The sequence below is a fragment of the Cetorhinus maximus genome, chromosome 12, assembly GCF_964194155.1.
Source record: "Cetorhinus maximus chromosome 12, sCetMax3.hap1.1, whole genome shotgun sequence".
NCBI lineage: Eukaryota > Metazoa > Chordata > Chondrichthyes > Lamniformes > Cetorhinidae > Cetorhinus > Cetorhinus maximus.
This window is the reverse complement of record NC_135890.1, coordinates 48,165,926-48,183,225: the sequence shown is the minus strand read 5'-3', so window position 1 is coordinate 48,183,225 and position 17,300 is coordinate 48,165,926. Positions and strand designations below refer to the sequence as shown.

General features: G+C 43.1%; 1 protein-coding gene across 7 annotated transcripts in view; it reads right to left on the bottom strand.

The window, feature by feature from the left end:
• Positions 1-17,300, bottom strand: part of LOC144687418 (non-muscle caldesmon-like) — a 202,571-nt gene that overhangs the window by 33,374 nt on the left and 151,897 nt on the right. For all 7 annotated transcript variants that reach the window (XM_078553545.1, XM_078553551.1, XM_078553552.1 and 4 more), the window contains 3 exons: positions 13,718-14,138; positions 6,751-6,881; positions 295-550 (listed from right to left, as the gene is read on the bottom strand). In XM_078553545.1, coding sequence (XP_078409671.1) covers positions 295-550; positions 6,751-6,881; positions 13,718-14,138 — 808 coding nt within the window. The remainder of the gene's footprint in view (positions 1-294; positions 551-6,750; positions 6,882-13,717; positions 14,139-17,300) is intronic.

Below are 17,300 nucleotides of genomic sequence, written 5' to 3'. Positions count from 1 at the left end.
TTCTCACTGGTCCCAATACACGTCTCCTTAACAGATCACATTGTACTTCTACTCTAGCATGTCCAAGTTCACCTTTCCCTTGATGCTTTTGCAGTTGGGCTTTGATGATCAGCTCTGCACCATCACCCCCTCCACCGCCACTTGAGCTCGCTGTTATAAGCGACCTATTTATTTCAATGCGCGATACAGCCCAGATCGGTGGACAGCTGCGCATGTGCACACCTTAGAGGCAGCACTGCCCCCTGATCATAATTCATTCCAACCTATCAGCATATCCTTCTATTTGACCCTTACCTCTTCCTTTGCTTTTCGTTCAGCCTCATCCTGTTGCCGTTTTTGCTCTTCCTCTTCTCGTACCTTCCTGCGCCCTTCCCGTTTCTTCTTCAGCTCCTCCAGCTCTACTGCAGCCACTTGCTGTTTCTGCTTCATTTTTTCGAACTCTTCGCTCTCTTTCTCATCTTGGCGGCGTTTCAGCTCTTCCAGCTTCCTCTCTGCCTCAAGTTTGGCCGCTGCTTCCTCTGCCTCTTGGGTCGACTTGGACTCTGAACGGCTGCACTCCCCCCACCAAAAGGAAAAAAACAGAATGTTATGAGGCAACACTTTGGACTCTTTGGCCATCAACTCTGCTCTTTTAAAGCAGCTATTCTTTATGTAGCCATTTTAATGAACACATATCATTGTTGATACAATCTGGGTGCTTTCAAAATGACTGAAACACAGAGCCCATCTGCACGACACACTGGACTCATACATGATGCCTCCATTTTTGGTAATTCAATTTGACATAGCCTAAACAGTAAAACCTATGACAGAGGAAGTCAATATCAAAAAGTATTGTGCTTTCATCTCAGTGTACTTGTGTTTAGTCAAGGTTAAGTCAGTTAAGGTTGCCAACACATTCAAACACTGGAGGTAGTGCAGAGAAGAGGTACATAGCAGGGTGGGTGGTGGAAGGGCAGAGTGCCGCTTACTCTGGATGACCTTCCTCCTCCATAACAATCTTATAATCAATTTTAGTTTTAAAAGATCTGAATCTCAATTTTCATGTTTTGGAACAACAATTTTGTTTCCTGCCCCAAAAGAAAGGTGATTCATTTATGAAGAAAACATTTACTTTGCTAATTTTCTTCATTCATTTATTCAACACGGCTGGCAAATAGATACGAAACAGTGAATCTTGTTGATAAACTTTAGCATTCCCGCAGGGAAACCAGTTCCAAAGGAGATACAGAAATTACAACGTTGCCTTCTAACCTCTAATCCATGTTCCATACAAGTTCAGCGATGCTGGTTAAAGAATGTGACCTCTGTGTTTACCTTTCAGTTTAACCAGATCATTTTTGTATACTGTACTGCCTTTAGCATGACTCAATCAAAAACATAATGTAGCAGCAGCACAGCCCCATCACTGGTCATTTGATAGAAAGAAGTAACTTGCATTTATATGGTGCCTTTACAGCCAATGAAATACTTTAAATGTGTAGTAATATAAGGAAACATAGCAGTTTGCTCACAGCAAGGTCCCGAGTTGAGATAAAAGCAAAGATAGTCTGATTCAGTAATGTTGGTTCAGGATAAAGTCCAGGACACAGGGAGATCATGGGTGCTCTTCTTTGGAAACTGCCATGTGATTTTTTACATCCATCTGAGAGGCAGTTGGCATCTTACCTGAAAGACAGTATCTCTGATAGTGAAGCTCCCCCTCAATACTGCACTAATGTGCGTAAATCTCTGGAGCAGGACCTGGGCCCACAATCTTCTGACTCAGAGACATGCATGTTGTGATATGATGTACGTATATCTTTAAGGGAGCATATCTTGAACTACTGTCAATCAATACCATATCGACAGCATATGTTGCAATAATCTTGTAGGCAGTCGGCAAGCAGCAGGACTAGGAGTAAGATGTGTATATAGTAGTCTCCTAGTGAACATTATCTTTATATAGTCTTATCTTCAAATTAAAGAACTCACATTATTGTTTCACCAATCCTTGTGTGAGATTGGTACATTTACATTGAAAAAGAGCGTAACATGGTGGCAGCAAGGTTTTTGAAGATTTGACTGCAAAATATACAAGTCTCAACCCTTCACACGCAACTGAATAAAAGAGCTGGTGTGAAAGTGAAACAGCTATCAAGATTCACCATCTATAAGGATTCTGTGGCTTTGTAGGGATTCTACACACACTCTACCTTCGTTCTGGGCTCACGCCTTGCTCCAGCCAGCAGGCATCAGGTCCCAATAGGATTGCTCGTATTTGTGAGAGCTTAATTAGCAAAAGTCTAACTGCTGCAAAGTTTAATCTGGAACAGAAATTAAACAGCAGACTGTAGGTGGTCTCACTTTAAGTAGAGCTCACAGACAGGAGAGACTCTATCGCTGTTGCTTATAGGGAAGCAAAATACTATAGGCTAGGCTAAGAAGAATATATCCAGTAACAGCTCCTAGCAGCCAGAAGAAGCCTGTAAAAAAGCATTTTTTACTGTTTACTTTCACTTTGGAAGTCCTGCAGCCATGTTCCCACCAAAATCACTGCTTTGTAGGAAGAGCGTAGAGCTAAACACAGAAAAAAAATCAGAAAGGGCTCAACAATGCCACCACTTCAGTCACGCAGTAACTTACAACCAGCTGAGGCAGTGACCACTAAAAGGACTGCAATTCAGAACTAAATTCACTCTAGAAAAGCTTGAGGAAACTTGCATAGCTGTCAAAAGCTCCAGGTGGCATTAATAATCCTGAAAAATGCTAAAAGATGACCACAAAATTTCCAACAAACAAAAGGCAATGGATCTTCTATCTGAATTTACTTTGTTCTGACAATGCGTCAAGCTGTATTTTCAGGACCTCAATATTTTCGAACCAGATAAACAATAGGTAATGAAGGCGTCCACAGACTGACCACATCAGATCTGTCTGATGACCATCTGAAAAACGCAGATAAATATTGTCAACACATGAAGACCAATTACGAGTGAAGCTCAACTTCAGAATACACCATGTGGAATTCATGTCCTTTAGGCAACAACCGACAGAAACCATTTCATAAGTAGATACACAGACAAAGGTTACACCGTGGAAGCACTACTACAATGCGGATGCAAATGCAAACTAATGGGTAGATAGAGTCTACAGGCTATGTGTAATTCATCCACCACTGGCATGATAGCTAATACAGACAAGCCTAGTATGCACTGCAGGTGGTACCAGAGAATAATAGAAGCGCCAATGCAGAAAGCAGAGGCAACACAAGCGGTTTGACATTACAAGAAGCCACAACCTGAGGCGAGGTATGTAATTCATTCCAAACAATCAAGAGTGTAATTCAAACAGTGTAAACACAAGATCCACGAAATGTCTGGCCAAGCTACATAGTCTGACAATGAGGATGACCAGGCCATCGACACTCAAAGTGAGCAGACAATCAGCACGGTGAACATCAAAGAACGTATTGACACAGTGGTACAAACCGAAGGCTTTGCCACCATCCAGATTATATGCCCACAGATGCAGGGTCAACATAAACTATATGCAAAATTGGATACCAGTGTATGTGCAAGGAGTCTTCCACTTTACAAACTGAGATGCATCTACCCACAGAAGTGGAAGTGATGATTCGACCAACCAATGCCAAACTCACCGCATACAATGGCTCGGAGATTCCATCCCTTGGATCCATTACACTCAAGTGTTGCTACAAAATCTAACCCTGGTCACCCCACGTATGCCCAGAACCAAGATTGCATCACATACGAACACCAAATGGCATGACAGTGAAATGAAACAGATGCCAAATTAGAACAATACCACAACTAGAAACACCAAGTAACCTGTTGTGAGTAGAACACAATCTAAAACGCAACATAAACAAAGCACCTCTAAACAGCATTCTAAAAATGTACAGCAGTCTTCAGCAAAATTCATGTAACTAAGACTGGATGGGTAAGCAAACTGCCAAAATGCTTCCGAGATTTGGAAATTTATTGTTTTGTACGATGGTACATTCAGATACAATGTTATTTTGTTTTGCTTTCACATAAATAGTTTGTTTCTTTAAAGGTAAACCTTTAGTTTGGAAAAAAGGGGATGTTGTGATATGATGTCCATATACCTTTCAGGGAGTGTATCCTGATGTACTGTCTATCAATACCACATCAACAGGATGCAATGTATTAGTCCCATGACTTATAGGCAATCAGCAAGCAGCAGGAGAGAGAGAGAGCGAGAGAGCAAGCGAGAGAGAACGAGTGAGTGAATGAGTCCCGCAGTGAGAAAGGAAATCAGCAGCTGCTGTCAACAGCAGACTAAAAGGCTTTTTTTCTGTTAGCTACCAGGCAGGCTACTGGTGGGAGCTCATTCTCTGGTTGAAGAGATGAGACCTGTTGAGATTTAAGGACACTGGAAGATTCATCCTGACGTGACCGGGACTAGGAGTTACAGGAGTGGGCCTTGCTGCCGCAAGTCAGTTTGGGGATTCTCAGAAGCCTGAGGAAAATGGCTTTTGATGGACACTGGCTGTTAGGACTCAGTGAACTGGGGAGAAGCGAGCCTAATGGAAGCTGGGAGACTTTGGACTGGTTCCTGAAAAGACTATGTGTGACATTTTCCAATCCCACCCACCGCCGGGATTGTCCAGTCTCATTAAAAGTCAATGGACTTTTGGCCGGCCCGCCACATACCCTACAGTGTGTACTACCATGGCGGGGCCTGAAAATCTTGGCTGACAATTCCGCAGAGAACGCGGTGTAATGTTTAAACATGGCTTGGCATTTTTAGTCATTTTAGGAATTTAAGGGGGTGTTATTTTTTCTGTAGCTTAGCTTACTAGTTGCCCACCAAGCAATGTTTAGTCAATGTTGATTTTAGTTTATTACAGTAAAAGTTTTAAAACATGAAATCTGGTCATGCGATCCTGTTATGTGGTCACTGGGAATTCAAATCGCATTTTAAAAGCTATCGGTCTCTATGGGGATCATAACAATATCAATTCAATAAACGATTGTGTGCGCTTAGCCTATTTGTTCAGTCTGTTTCCAGGACATCGTTAGAACAAGCTGGAGTGTCAGTGGGTTATACATTGTCAGTATCTGTGAATGGTTCCTAAAATAGCAGTTCTTCTAAATTTGTCAATCTCAGCAATGAATTCTTCAACATACTTCTGCAAACTTTGCCAAAAGCATAGTAAAATAGATAACATAAGCATTATTTGCTATCGCAAAGCCAGTTTAGGGGTTTTAAATATCAAAGCATTCAAAACATTTGAATAAAAAAAAATAGGTGCGTGTAATCAGCAGAAAATTAAATTTTCATATGCTGACTTGTGTCATTTTAAAAGCGTTATGACTACACACCAGCCTGGCAATGCCACAATGGGCTGTTTATTTCATTTTTCGCATAGGTGCTGTTATTTGTTAAACCTATAAAGAACAGGGATTAAAGTGCCAGTCACTGGATTCAATCATTGGGCCTGAACTTCCTCGGAGCGACAATCAGTGCCGCAATGTCACTCCACGCCCAATTACTTACGTTAATTTTTTTCCCAGCCTGTCTCATTTCACCTTCCGACTCAGGCCAGGCGAGATCCAGGCAGTGCCCAGTGCCTGTCGTCGAAGTGTGGAACGGTTGAACTGAAGGAAGCAGTACCCCCTTTGTCACGGCACTAGCTGCCGTAAACCAGATAAGTTTAAAGGTCCATTGTAATTTAAGAGGTCCTTGGCAGGCCAGGGAGAAGATAATTGTCTAAGATAAGTGGATAGGATTTGGGGGGTAGGAGGGATCAAAGGTTGGGGGTAAGGGGGAGATTGGAGGTCGGGGGGGGGGGGTGGTGGAGTGGTGAGAGTTCAGAGGCGAAATTGGAGGATGGCTCGGGTTGGGCTGGGCCAGGCCTGGCCTGTCTGGAGTGGGGGAGAGGGGGTTGATTTTTGGGGGTGTCTCGTGGGGCAGGGTGTCAGAGAGAGGTCGGACTTGCAGGGGAAGGGGTGGGGGTTGCTCAGGCCTCAGAGAGATGGGAGAGGATTTCAGGGGGAGGGGGTTGGGCCTCCGGAGGGCAGGTAATGGGGCCTCAGGTTGGGTTGTGCCTTAAGGGGGTGTGTGGGTGTTGGGGGGAGGGTGTTGAGGGCTGGGGTGGTCAGGCCTGGGAGAGGGAGAAAAAGTCCCATGCGGGTGTGGGGAATCCCGTGAAGCGGGGGGGGGGGGGGTAGTCGGAGACTTCTACAGGTAGCGGTGTTTGGCATGGCCGGGGGTGAGGGGAGACTACTGGGTATCGGGGTTTCGGTGGTAGTCCCATGGGTGGTGTAGGCGAGGGGGTGGGGGGGGGGGGGGACCCTGGGGGCTCAGCAGGTTCGGGGAGTTGTTGGGAGTGCCCTGGAGGGTCAGTGGGTTGATGGAGTTCCATAGGAGGTGGTCTGGGTCTGTACTCAGAAGTTAGAAGAAGTTCTAATTCTGCTAATATTCTCTAGGTAACTTTTGCTGTAGACCAGTCGGAACTATCCAAAATTTGCGATTTAAATCGCATTTTTGGATGGTTCCCAGTGCAGGGCAATTGCCCAGGGGAAGTTTGCACTTGCTGGGCAATTGCCGTGCAAATCTTGCCTGTGAACATCCGAAGGGGATTGTCGAACGCATCTTTGCCTCCCCTATTCCAACTATGGGAAGCTTGGATATTAAGGCCCAGTATGTTATTTCCAGGTGTATCGTCAGGAATCCTAGTGACAAGTAAAAATAAAAGGAATGTAATACTTCTGCTCTTACCTCGATACTCTTTCCATTTTTTTATGTTTCTGTGCAATTTCTTCATGGAGAGCCTCTCCGTTCTCTGGGCCTGCTTTTGATATCTTTTTCTCTGTGCGTTCAACAATTTCTTCCTTCCATACTTGGTTTTTCTGCAATTTTTGATTTTAAAAACAAAGTCAAGAGGTTGAAACTTCATTAATATGTCGCATAGATTTAGATTTGATTAATTTCAGTTAGATTCGGTGTTATTGAAATAATGCCCACCAACCACGGATAATTAATACCAAGCCACATGCAAAACACTGCAAGGGCACAGTATATTTTGCTGACTTCTAAGCAGCAAAGGCAGCACAGTGTCGATTATCGAGAGAGGTGCTGTTACTTCATCAAGATTATATTAGCAGGACGCTCATCACAGTCTCAAAGGGAGGTGTTCCTTAAAGATAAATAACCTCCAGTGTTCATGAGCTGGTGACCTTTTACAGTTTCTAGATTTGCACCATGTTGTACTCTGCTAGAAAACTGTTACAATGCCAATATACTCCTGCTTTTGCATAAGGACAAAGTGGCTGAGGTGCCAGCGTAACTCTGACATTAGGTTGGCTATCTGCCTCTCGTGAGCTCCTTGTCTTTAGTGTTAGATAAATGACACCATATCCATCCTTTCATAACATTAAAAATTAACTGCACTAGGAGTGCAACACTGCCTAAGTTTGTTGTGAGCTCACCGTGACTCTGAGCTGACCATATGGTTCATGCTGGCTGCACACGTCACTTGACAGATATTGGTCTCAAGTAGTGATATGATGATGTCCCTAGATGACGCTTTCTGACTATTGGATTTAGTAAAGTAAGCAAGGCTGCAAAACATTGTTGGTATCTTACTGTTACTCTGAAACATTCTGTGTATATTTTTACAATCCTTATCATTATTGTACACAAATCATTGGGTTTTACCTTCAACCTTTCCCTTGTGTACTTACTAATCTCCGTTGTTCATTCTATAATATATATCAAAACACAGCATACATAAGAAAACAAATTCAGAAAACAGAATCTAAAAGCTTAGCTGATGTTTGGAACTCTTGCTTCATAATAAGAATGTCATGGGCTTCAAGCCATACTTCAGAATTTAAGCTGACCCTTCAGTGTGGTAGTGTCAGAGTGCTATATTGTCAGAAATGCTGCCATAAACTGCATTGTGACAATTCAAGCAAAACTAAAATCACAAAGCCAATTTAATTAAGAAGACTCATTCTGAAAACAGAATCGAATTAAGGAGAATATAGAGAATAATTTCTTAGGAGACAGAAGTAAATGAAAAAAATCTGTTTTAGTTTAATTACTGCAGGTTCTTCAGAATGTGCACATCATAGGATGTTAAAAATTCTGACACAAAGGTATCAATTTTCCATTTCCTGCCAAGGAAGGTCACTATGAGACTTTCATCTGCTGCCCTAATCCTGCCCATTTTCTCCATTTAGGGGTCTTGAGGGATGTCTTAAAATAGGGGCTCCCACAAGGAACCATGACAGGAAATGGGAGCCCACCACTACCAGCGAAGGAAGTTCTGGTGGCACTGCACAGGGAACTCTGATGTAACACTTGAAGGGGGAAGACCACTTAATGGGGGCCCCAAAGATAGAGAAGAACAGACTGTCTATAGTTTAGGCCCGGGTCTAGGCCTAAAAACGTATGGGTATGTGGCCCACAGGGACAAAGATGTACTCACTACAAGGCCCTTTCTCCCCAGAAGGCACAGCCTTTACCACTACCTCAGGGATTACTGTGACCTCTGCCCTGGGAAAAGTGGAAACAATGTTGGTAGGCAAGGGCCATGGGGAGCTTGCTGGGCTCTACTTCCTTGCCGTAACTTCTGTGCCGCATGATTTTCATACTGGATTAAAATGATTTCGTACCAGGTCAGTGACCCTCTTACTGTTCTAATCTGTCCGAAAGGGCCTCATTTATATTCCTAGAGTAGAATGTCCAGCACGGCAGATTGAAATCATTGGAATATATTTAAACTGCTGATAATGAGGTTGAGTTTAGCTAATAAGCATCTCTGTACATTGATGGAATAAAACCGCTGCTCATGTCTTTTCAATTCACAGAGAGAAATAACATTATTAGAATTAGGCTACATCAAAAGTGAAATTGCGTTGTTAACTCAAGTTCTAAATGTGCTATTCAGCAACATTCAACTAAATATATGTAAAGGAGGAAGGAAAATAAGAGCTAAATGTATAATGCACTAAGTTGCCATCGTGCAAGGTTCCCAAGGTCCATCATTGTTTCTTTTAAGATTATTTTTCTTGCAGTTATGAGCATGTTTTCACTGGCACCTAATATTTCTGCCGTTTGTTCCAGCAGGGCTCCAATTTTACGCTCTACTGGTCTCCCATTTTCTCTGTCGCTCTCTAGTGGTGATCCTGCCAGCAACCTCAATTCCCTTCATTAAAAACAATATATGCAGAAAGAACTGTTCAGATAAGGTATAAAGATTTAAAATGAAGGAATAGGCATTTACATTAAACCTTATCCCATCCTTAGGACTTCAAATGATTCATGGTCAATTAAGGAATTATTCTTGAAGTCACTGCCCTTTTGTTGGTAAAGACAGCAACCAACTGCACACAGCTAGACCCCATAAACAGTTAAACTGTTCTTGGATGTGGAAGGAACGTTGGCCAGGACACTGGAAGAACTACCCTGGTCTTTGTCACTGTATCATAAGATCTTTGAACCTACCTCAGCAGGCAGAGTGAGAAGGCCTCGGTTTAATGTCACACCCTAAAGGCTGCACCACTGACACTGCAACACACCTTCAGTACGGAACTGGAGTATCAGCCTAGATTAGGCTCTCAAGTCCTGGAGTGGGACTTGAACCTACAATCTTCTAACTTAAAGTGAGAGCGCTACCAACTGAGTCTAGTGGACCTACAGAAGCATTGCAACAAAGTTTATTGATTAAAATTAAGGTTTTTAAAAAACACAGAAAATTTAGTAACCGATTCAGTCATAAAATAATCTTTTAAAAATATATATACATGCTAAATCAGAGCTTCTGCAAATTTTCTACAAGAAAATGTACCCCTCAAGCATTTATCCAGGTCAACTAAATAAATAAGTAAACAAATAAATGAAGTACAAGAGTAAGGAAGTCTTGCTGCAGTTTTACAGGGCATTGGTGAGCCCACACCTGCAGTACTGTGTACAATTCTAGTGTCCTCACCCAAGGATATACCTGCCCTGAAGACAGTGCAGCAAAGGTTCACTGAATTGATTCCTGGAATGAGAGGGCTGACCTATGATGAGAGCTTGAGTACAGTGGGTCTAGGTTCTCAGAGTTGAGAAGAATAAAAAGTGATCTCATTGAAATGGATAAGATTCTGAGGGACTTGACAAGGGTAGCTGCTGAGAGGATGTTTCCTCTGGCTGGACAGTGTACAAGGGGAGGTGGAGGGAGAAGGGGGAGATGTGGGGGGAGAAGAGGGAGAGGTGGGGGGAGAAGGGGGGGAGGGGGGTGCCACAGTCTCAGGATAAGAGGTTGATCATTTAAGACTGAGATGAGGAGATTTTTCTTTTTACTTAGAGGGTTGTGAATCTTTGGAATTCTCTATCCTAGAGGGCAGTGGATGCTCAGTTGCTGACTTATATTCAACCCTGAGGTGAATAGATATATTGGCTCTAGCAAAGTTGAGGCATATGCCCATCGGGTGAGAAAATGGAATTGATGTTGAAGGTCAGCCATGATATTAGTGAATGGCGGAGCAGACTCAAGAGGCCATATGGCTAACTCTTGCTCCTATTTCTTATGTTTGAAATATGAGCTGGGATTGTGATGGATCCAGGATGGGGAAAACAAGTGTATAGTGCAGCAGAGGGAGTTGTCCATACTATGATCCAGATGTTTCCCCAATGTAGTCATAAAATGCAGTCAGTAAGAATGGGATCTTCCATCTTAATTTACAGTATGGAGTTCAAGTCACTGACCAATCAGGAGAAGGATTCTCAAATGCCAGCTTGAAAAGCAGGATGTGCTCTGGTTGAACTCCATTTTGTTTCACTCTCTTTCAATTGAATGCAGGACTCTGGAGTACGTGCTTTGCCAAATGCTTTTGTGGAAAATTTAAGCCAGGAACAAATATTAGATTCAGTTTCATAAACAGAAAACGCTAGAAAAACTCAGCAGGTCTAACAGCATCAGTCGAGAGAAAGACAGAGTTAACGTTTCGAGTCTGTATGACTCTTCTTCAGAGCTAAACAGAAGTAAAAATGTGATGAAATTTATACTGTTTAAGGGAGGGTGGAGCAGGTGAAGCTGGATAGAAGGCCAGCGATAGGTGGAGGCAAAGGAGAGATTGACAAAGATGTCATGAACAAAAGGACAAAGCGGTGTTAATGGTAGCGGTACTGACTATATATGGACTTGAAGCGTTAACTCTGTCTTTCCACAGATGCTGTCAGACCTGCTGAGTTTTTTCCAGCAAATTCTGTTTTTCTTCCAGATTTCCAGGATCTGCAGTATTAGATTTAGTTTTCTGAGTCAGCACGGCTGCCCGGAAGCAGTGACCACCAACCATGCATGTTGGGAAATCGCAGGCTGCTACCACCTGCAACATTCTGATCAACAGCACAACATGCACACCAACCAATTTGAGCCTCCTGCGAATCACAAACTGGTGGGCAAGACCAAAACTGGAGAGCATAAACGTAAAATGGTCACTAATAAATCCAATGGGGAATTCAGGAAAATCTTCTTTAACCAGAGAGTGGAGCTCACTACCACATAAAATAGCTGAGGTGAATAGCATAGATGCATGTAAAGGAAAGCTGGATAAACATTTGAGGGAGGAAGGAGTAGAAGGATATTATGATAGAGTTAGACAAAGTAGGAGGAGGAGGCTTGTGTAGAGCATAAATTCTGGCATAGTTCTGCCGGGCCAAATGACCTGATTCTGTAGTGTAAAATTGTGTGTCATTTTATGTAACTTGGAAAATTGGACTCGCGTAATAAAGAAAATTACCGACTCCTGGGTCTAAAGCTCAGTCTAAGCCATGAGGGTAGGCCTTAGACTCAACATGGAATTTTCTACTTTTATGTGAATTGAAACATTGTTCTTAATTGCTGACTTTCCATTATCGATGTTTTTAATCATTCCGACAGATTTTTTAAAAATTAAAATTACAGATGAGAAGTTTATAGGCAGCCCACCTAGAATTTCCTGTTGGCGAGTTGGCTAGCTGCTTCTAACATCTCTCACTTCACTCTTCTCAAAACTCTGGTCCTGACGTCTTCACACATCACACCCCCACACCACTCACAAACCAAAGTGTGTGGATAGCTACCCACAGGTGGTGTTTCAATCACTGAAGATTAATGCCCCAAAGTGGTAGCCCCAAAAAGCTGCTCGTTTGCAACAAACACAGACACAGGACAATGTCACGGGCACACAGACATCAAGACAATTCTGGGATTCGGAAAAGGGTGGCACCGTAGACATAACACGTGCCAAATAAGTTGGCGAGGAAGTGGTGTGTGTCCCGTTAGGGACCATAGTCACTGGGGCCGATTAACTCAGTTTATTTTTAAAAAAATGATAGGGTAAGTTTCATAATATAATTGTAATCTCATATGTACTTTCTCATTTTCTCCCTCTCCTGCTAACATTGATTTAGATCCCATGTTCTAGCCTGATACATGAAGAATGAGTATTGACAGACTGTTCACCTGTGTTGAGGGTCTCGGCAGAGTCCAATTCTCTTCTCACTGAGTGTCTGTACACATGGTGAAGATGGAATAATTTAATAAGGACCCTACTGGCTTCTTACCTTCTTTGATCCGAGGCCCCAGAGGCTGTAACATTCAATCTGCAGGCTCAGCTGAGAGTCGCTCCTTAATGGTCTTATAGGTAAAGGCACCAAGCCATTTGGGCCAAAACAAAATGGATTTCATTCCTGCCACATGCCTTTAGCTGATCATATTTAGTAAGAAATCTATTCTGTGGTTCCCCAAATTCAGACCGCATAGGGGGAGAAACGTGCCTTGGGCGATAGTGAACGGGCAGCCCATTTTTCACCCAGCCCAGCTTTTTCTCCAAGCAGAAGCAAACGAAAAACAGGTTGCTAATTTGTAGTCCCCTGCTTCACAATACCTCCCAAGGTGAATTTCTACCCCACAGTTTCAACTTTGAGAGAAACCCGGCAGAACTCCAAAGCAAACTTAAAAGAAAATGATGTATTACAATTGCAGAAAGCAATGAATGCTCCAATAGCACCAGCATTGCTCTTCTACCCTGGAGCTCAATTTGAATCCCATCCAGACAGACTGGATAAACATTTCCTCTCACTGCTGCCCATTAATGGTTATAAGTGAATTGAGTTCTTTAACATTAATCTAATCGGCAGAGGATATGAGTCTGTAGGACAAACTACCCAAAATTTGGCACTGAATATGGAAGTGTGCAGAGAATGGAAATATGTGCAGCCACTAACAAACATTAGGCTAAGTGTCAAGGCAAAGGTAGGGCAATAAATCGACTGCAGATTATTTTAGAGGTGAAGGTAAGGTGCTGAATTTATAGCTATTTTAAAATTAAACAGTGAGTAGTTAACTAATTGAAAACAGATTGAGGTTAACCTTCTTGTCCCTGTGCCGGGGCGGGGGGGGGGGGTGCAGAAACACCATATTGTCTGGGTGTAGCACATAGAGAAAAAAGACGACAGGGGCCCACACATTTGTTTAAAAGATGAAAACCGGGTGGATTGTATTACAGGTGTAGGGATCTCCCTGTCCGATTGTCCTTTATATACTCCACGCTGGTGATCTAAAAACACACAAAGGAATTGGCACATCTGTCCTGTCTTTATACCTGCACATGAGTTAAGATAGAAATAAAGCGGTGCTGTTAAGGACACTTGAGCTGAGGGAAAGAGATCAAAGTGATGGTTGGCATTTTGTTTGTAGAAATGCTCATTTTACCTTTTCAATTTGGTATGGTTTTTCAATATTCTCTTTTTCTATCACCACCTCTTCTGGCTCTGGCTCTGGCTCTGGTTCAGGCTCCGGCTCTGGTTCTGGCTCTAGCTCAGGTTCCGGCTCTAGCTCAGGTTCTGGCTCTAGCTCAGGTTCAGGTTCCGGCTCTGGTTCAGGTTCTGGCTCTGGCTCTTGCCGCCACTTGTTCCGTTGGTTCTCCTCCTCCTCCCTCTCATTGCTTTGGATTTCTTTTGAAATATCTGGAGTTTCCTCTTTTGCTGTCAGGTCAATTTCCTGTTGACGCTCCATGGCCTCTTGAAGACGTTTCTGGCGTCGCTCTTCTCGTTTCTGCAGCCGCTCTGCAATATCATTGTCTTCATCCATCACACTTTGAGTTCTTGAAACCTTGGTTTCTTCATCCAATGCACTGTGTTGGAAGAGGATTTACTGTTATCAGATTTGTATTACACATTTATACTTACATTATTTTAAAGGACAAATATTACTTTTAAAGTACCCCCACAATTTCCTGATGTTTTCAGTGGGCCAAATTCCACATTGGAATATTTCCCTTTAAGTGAATGTGTTTCTCTTAGCCAATGCTGCTGCACCAATACATAAAACTCAAAGGGTCTTAATCTAATTAATTAAGTTTAGAAAGCCATTTCAAACAAGCATCCTCCATACTCCATGCATTGTAGCCGCCATATCAACCGCTACCTCATCCATTTAACCTTGTATGGAAATTTTTGCAAAAGTGTTTTCTGTTTCTAAGTGAAGCAAATTCAAAATCTGGTGTGTGGCACGAAATTGGTGAGACTGTAGTCACCCAAAGTTGTTTCTTTGAGGGAGAAGAGCCTAGCAGTGACCTCGTCTCCCTCCATAGGGGCCTTGCACATTTCTAGGCCTCAATCTTGGTCTCTAAAGAAAATGGTACCCCAGAAGGAAAAAAATAGTTCGGACCAGTACTCTTATTTCCCAGTTTTTACTGGTGTTCCATTTTAAGGTATACAAAACCAGTTCAGGCCATTATTCTTATTTCCCTGTTTTTACTGTCTTTTTGTTCCTTTTTGCGCTGCTTCTTCCCTCTTTAAAAGCTTCTGCCCGAATTTTGAGTTCTTACAGTAATGGACTCCCTCTTTCGTGATAAGGATCCTGTCAGAAGTCCATTTTACATAACAAATAAGCCCAAACTCAAAAAAAGGGGCCAGGGTTACAGTGAAGTCACAGCTTTGAGCAGAAGTCCCACCCTGCCACTATCCTGTTAGGAACAAAAAAATGCACACTGTATCACTAACTTTACAATTTATCTCTATGAGTGACTGTCTTTCTTGATTGCAGCACCTTATTAAACAACTCTCAGTGATGATCATTGAGGGGAGACCAAAACTAACAACCATAAATATAAGACAGTCACTAATAAATCCAATGGAGAACTCAGGAGAAACCTCTTTATCTGGAAAGTGGTGAGGATATGCAACTTGCTATGGAGTGGCTGAGGTAAATAGCATAGTTGCGTTTATGGGGAAGCTGAATAAGGAATTAAGGAGAAAGGAATAGAAGGCGATAATGACAGGGTAATATGAAGTAGAACGAGAGGGGATTCTCGTAAAGCACAAACACTAGCACAGACCTGGGGCCAGATTTTCTCGGTCACAAATGAGGGGGAAAATACGAAAAATGGATGCAATGCTGTGCTGCCATAAGTCCTACCCCCATTTCCGCCCTCCCCAATTTTCCTGAGGGTGGGAGAGAGCGCAGGCCTCAGGACAGGCCTGCACCTATTATGAGGCCAGTTAACATTGTTGTGGGCTTATTAATAGCATGTTTCCTGTAACATTTTCAACATTCCTGGAAGGATCCAGCATTTAGCAGCAGTCTGTGACAGGCCAGCTACATGGAGGCGAGGACCATGTCTGGGGGAAATGGAGGCAGCAAGAGTTTAAAAGAGTAAGTGAAAATGCTTTTCAAAGTTTAAAGGCATTAACCCTTTGAAGTTAAAGTTGCAGAAGCCCATCACAGGTAGGGAGAAGCCAGAATTATGAACTTTGCCAATATGTAAGGTCATCACTCTCCTGGCATCATGTACGCATCGGAGCAGTGGGCAAGGCTGTTTGGGCTCCATCTGAGCACCAGGGAGGGTGCAGCTGGAAATGGATGCTGCACCCTCAGAAACCGAGGTGATTGGAGATGAGAAGCAGCAGCCTGTACATAAAGGGCAGAGCGCCAGGCATCAGGAGGCTAGAGGAGAGGGTCAAGGAGGATAAAGGAAAAGGAGACCCAAGATCTGTGCTCAGGATCCAGGCAGAGGTCACAGGCATCTGTGCCCCTATCAGTGTGGACATATGAGGTATCTCACAACCGCGTGCACAGCAGTGCATTACTCAGGTAACAAGTACCCTCTCTTATGGATGCTGGACAACACATGAGATTCACAACTGAGGGGCATTGTGGGCTCAAAGGGCATTGGGTCTGGTGCCTAATGCAGTCAGATGATGCTCTGCAATGCCCTCCTGCAAGGGTCTCGGTCATTGTTTGGGGGGGGGGGTCTACTGTGCTCTCTATAACATAGCCCCTCAGAGTGTCGACCTTGAGAACAGTGAGGCCCTGTAAAGGGACAGCTCATCAGGGCAGGAGAGGTGGTAAGAGAGGTGGAGGAATTAGGAGGTAGAGGGGGATGACACTGAACAGAGAGGTGCCCTGTTGTATGATGAGGTGGTTTCCTTCTGCCACCCTCTGGGAAGAGGACCTCCTTCCTCTCCCTCACGGATACCAGGCCTCCAACTCCATTGTGACATCTCAATTACCTGTGGTGCAGCGGGAGGCTTTGGCACAAATTCTCTCCCTCAAGACAACCATCAGCCTCAGTGATAATCACCTTGGGTATCTGAAACCTGCATCCATTCCTGCTCCCACCAGCTTTAATTGGACAGGAACACTGTCTCCATATCAATTAAGGGCTCACCCTCAGGAAAATCCTAAACTCAATCAGTTTCCCACCGGAGAGTGGTTTTTGATACAAAAACAGACCCAGCTCCTGTTTCACATCTCCAAGGGACGACCCAACCCCTGGTGTCCCAAACCTGTTTCTGTGTCGCAAATTCAATGTAATTCTTTGTGATGATTTGATAATCCAAGCTTACTTGATCAACTTTAGTGTATTTTTCTACGTAAGCAGTACTGAGCCATGATAATAAAGAAACATATTACTGTGTGTGGTGGCAGAGGTGGATGTGACTAGATACTAAGACCATTGATAACAATGCCAGTAACATCACTGATACAGGGTCAAACAATTCTCAGAGTTATGAATGTAAAATATGTATAGAAGTGTACCTTGTAATAAGTTAAATGAGTATTATTGTTCTGCTAGGAGATTTTGGAGTAGTTCAGAACAGTATATACTATATTGCGGCTCTGTAGGACATGCTAATGGACTATGGTCATTCCCATAAATTTAGCATTGCAGATTTTACATCACAGAACACCAATTTTGTTGGTGTTTCTCTCACTCATCTGTTGGTGTAAAAGTGTGTTGGCGGCATTTGTATGATTTCCTTGGCTCTTTCACTGAAGTTGCAATGGAACA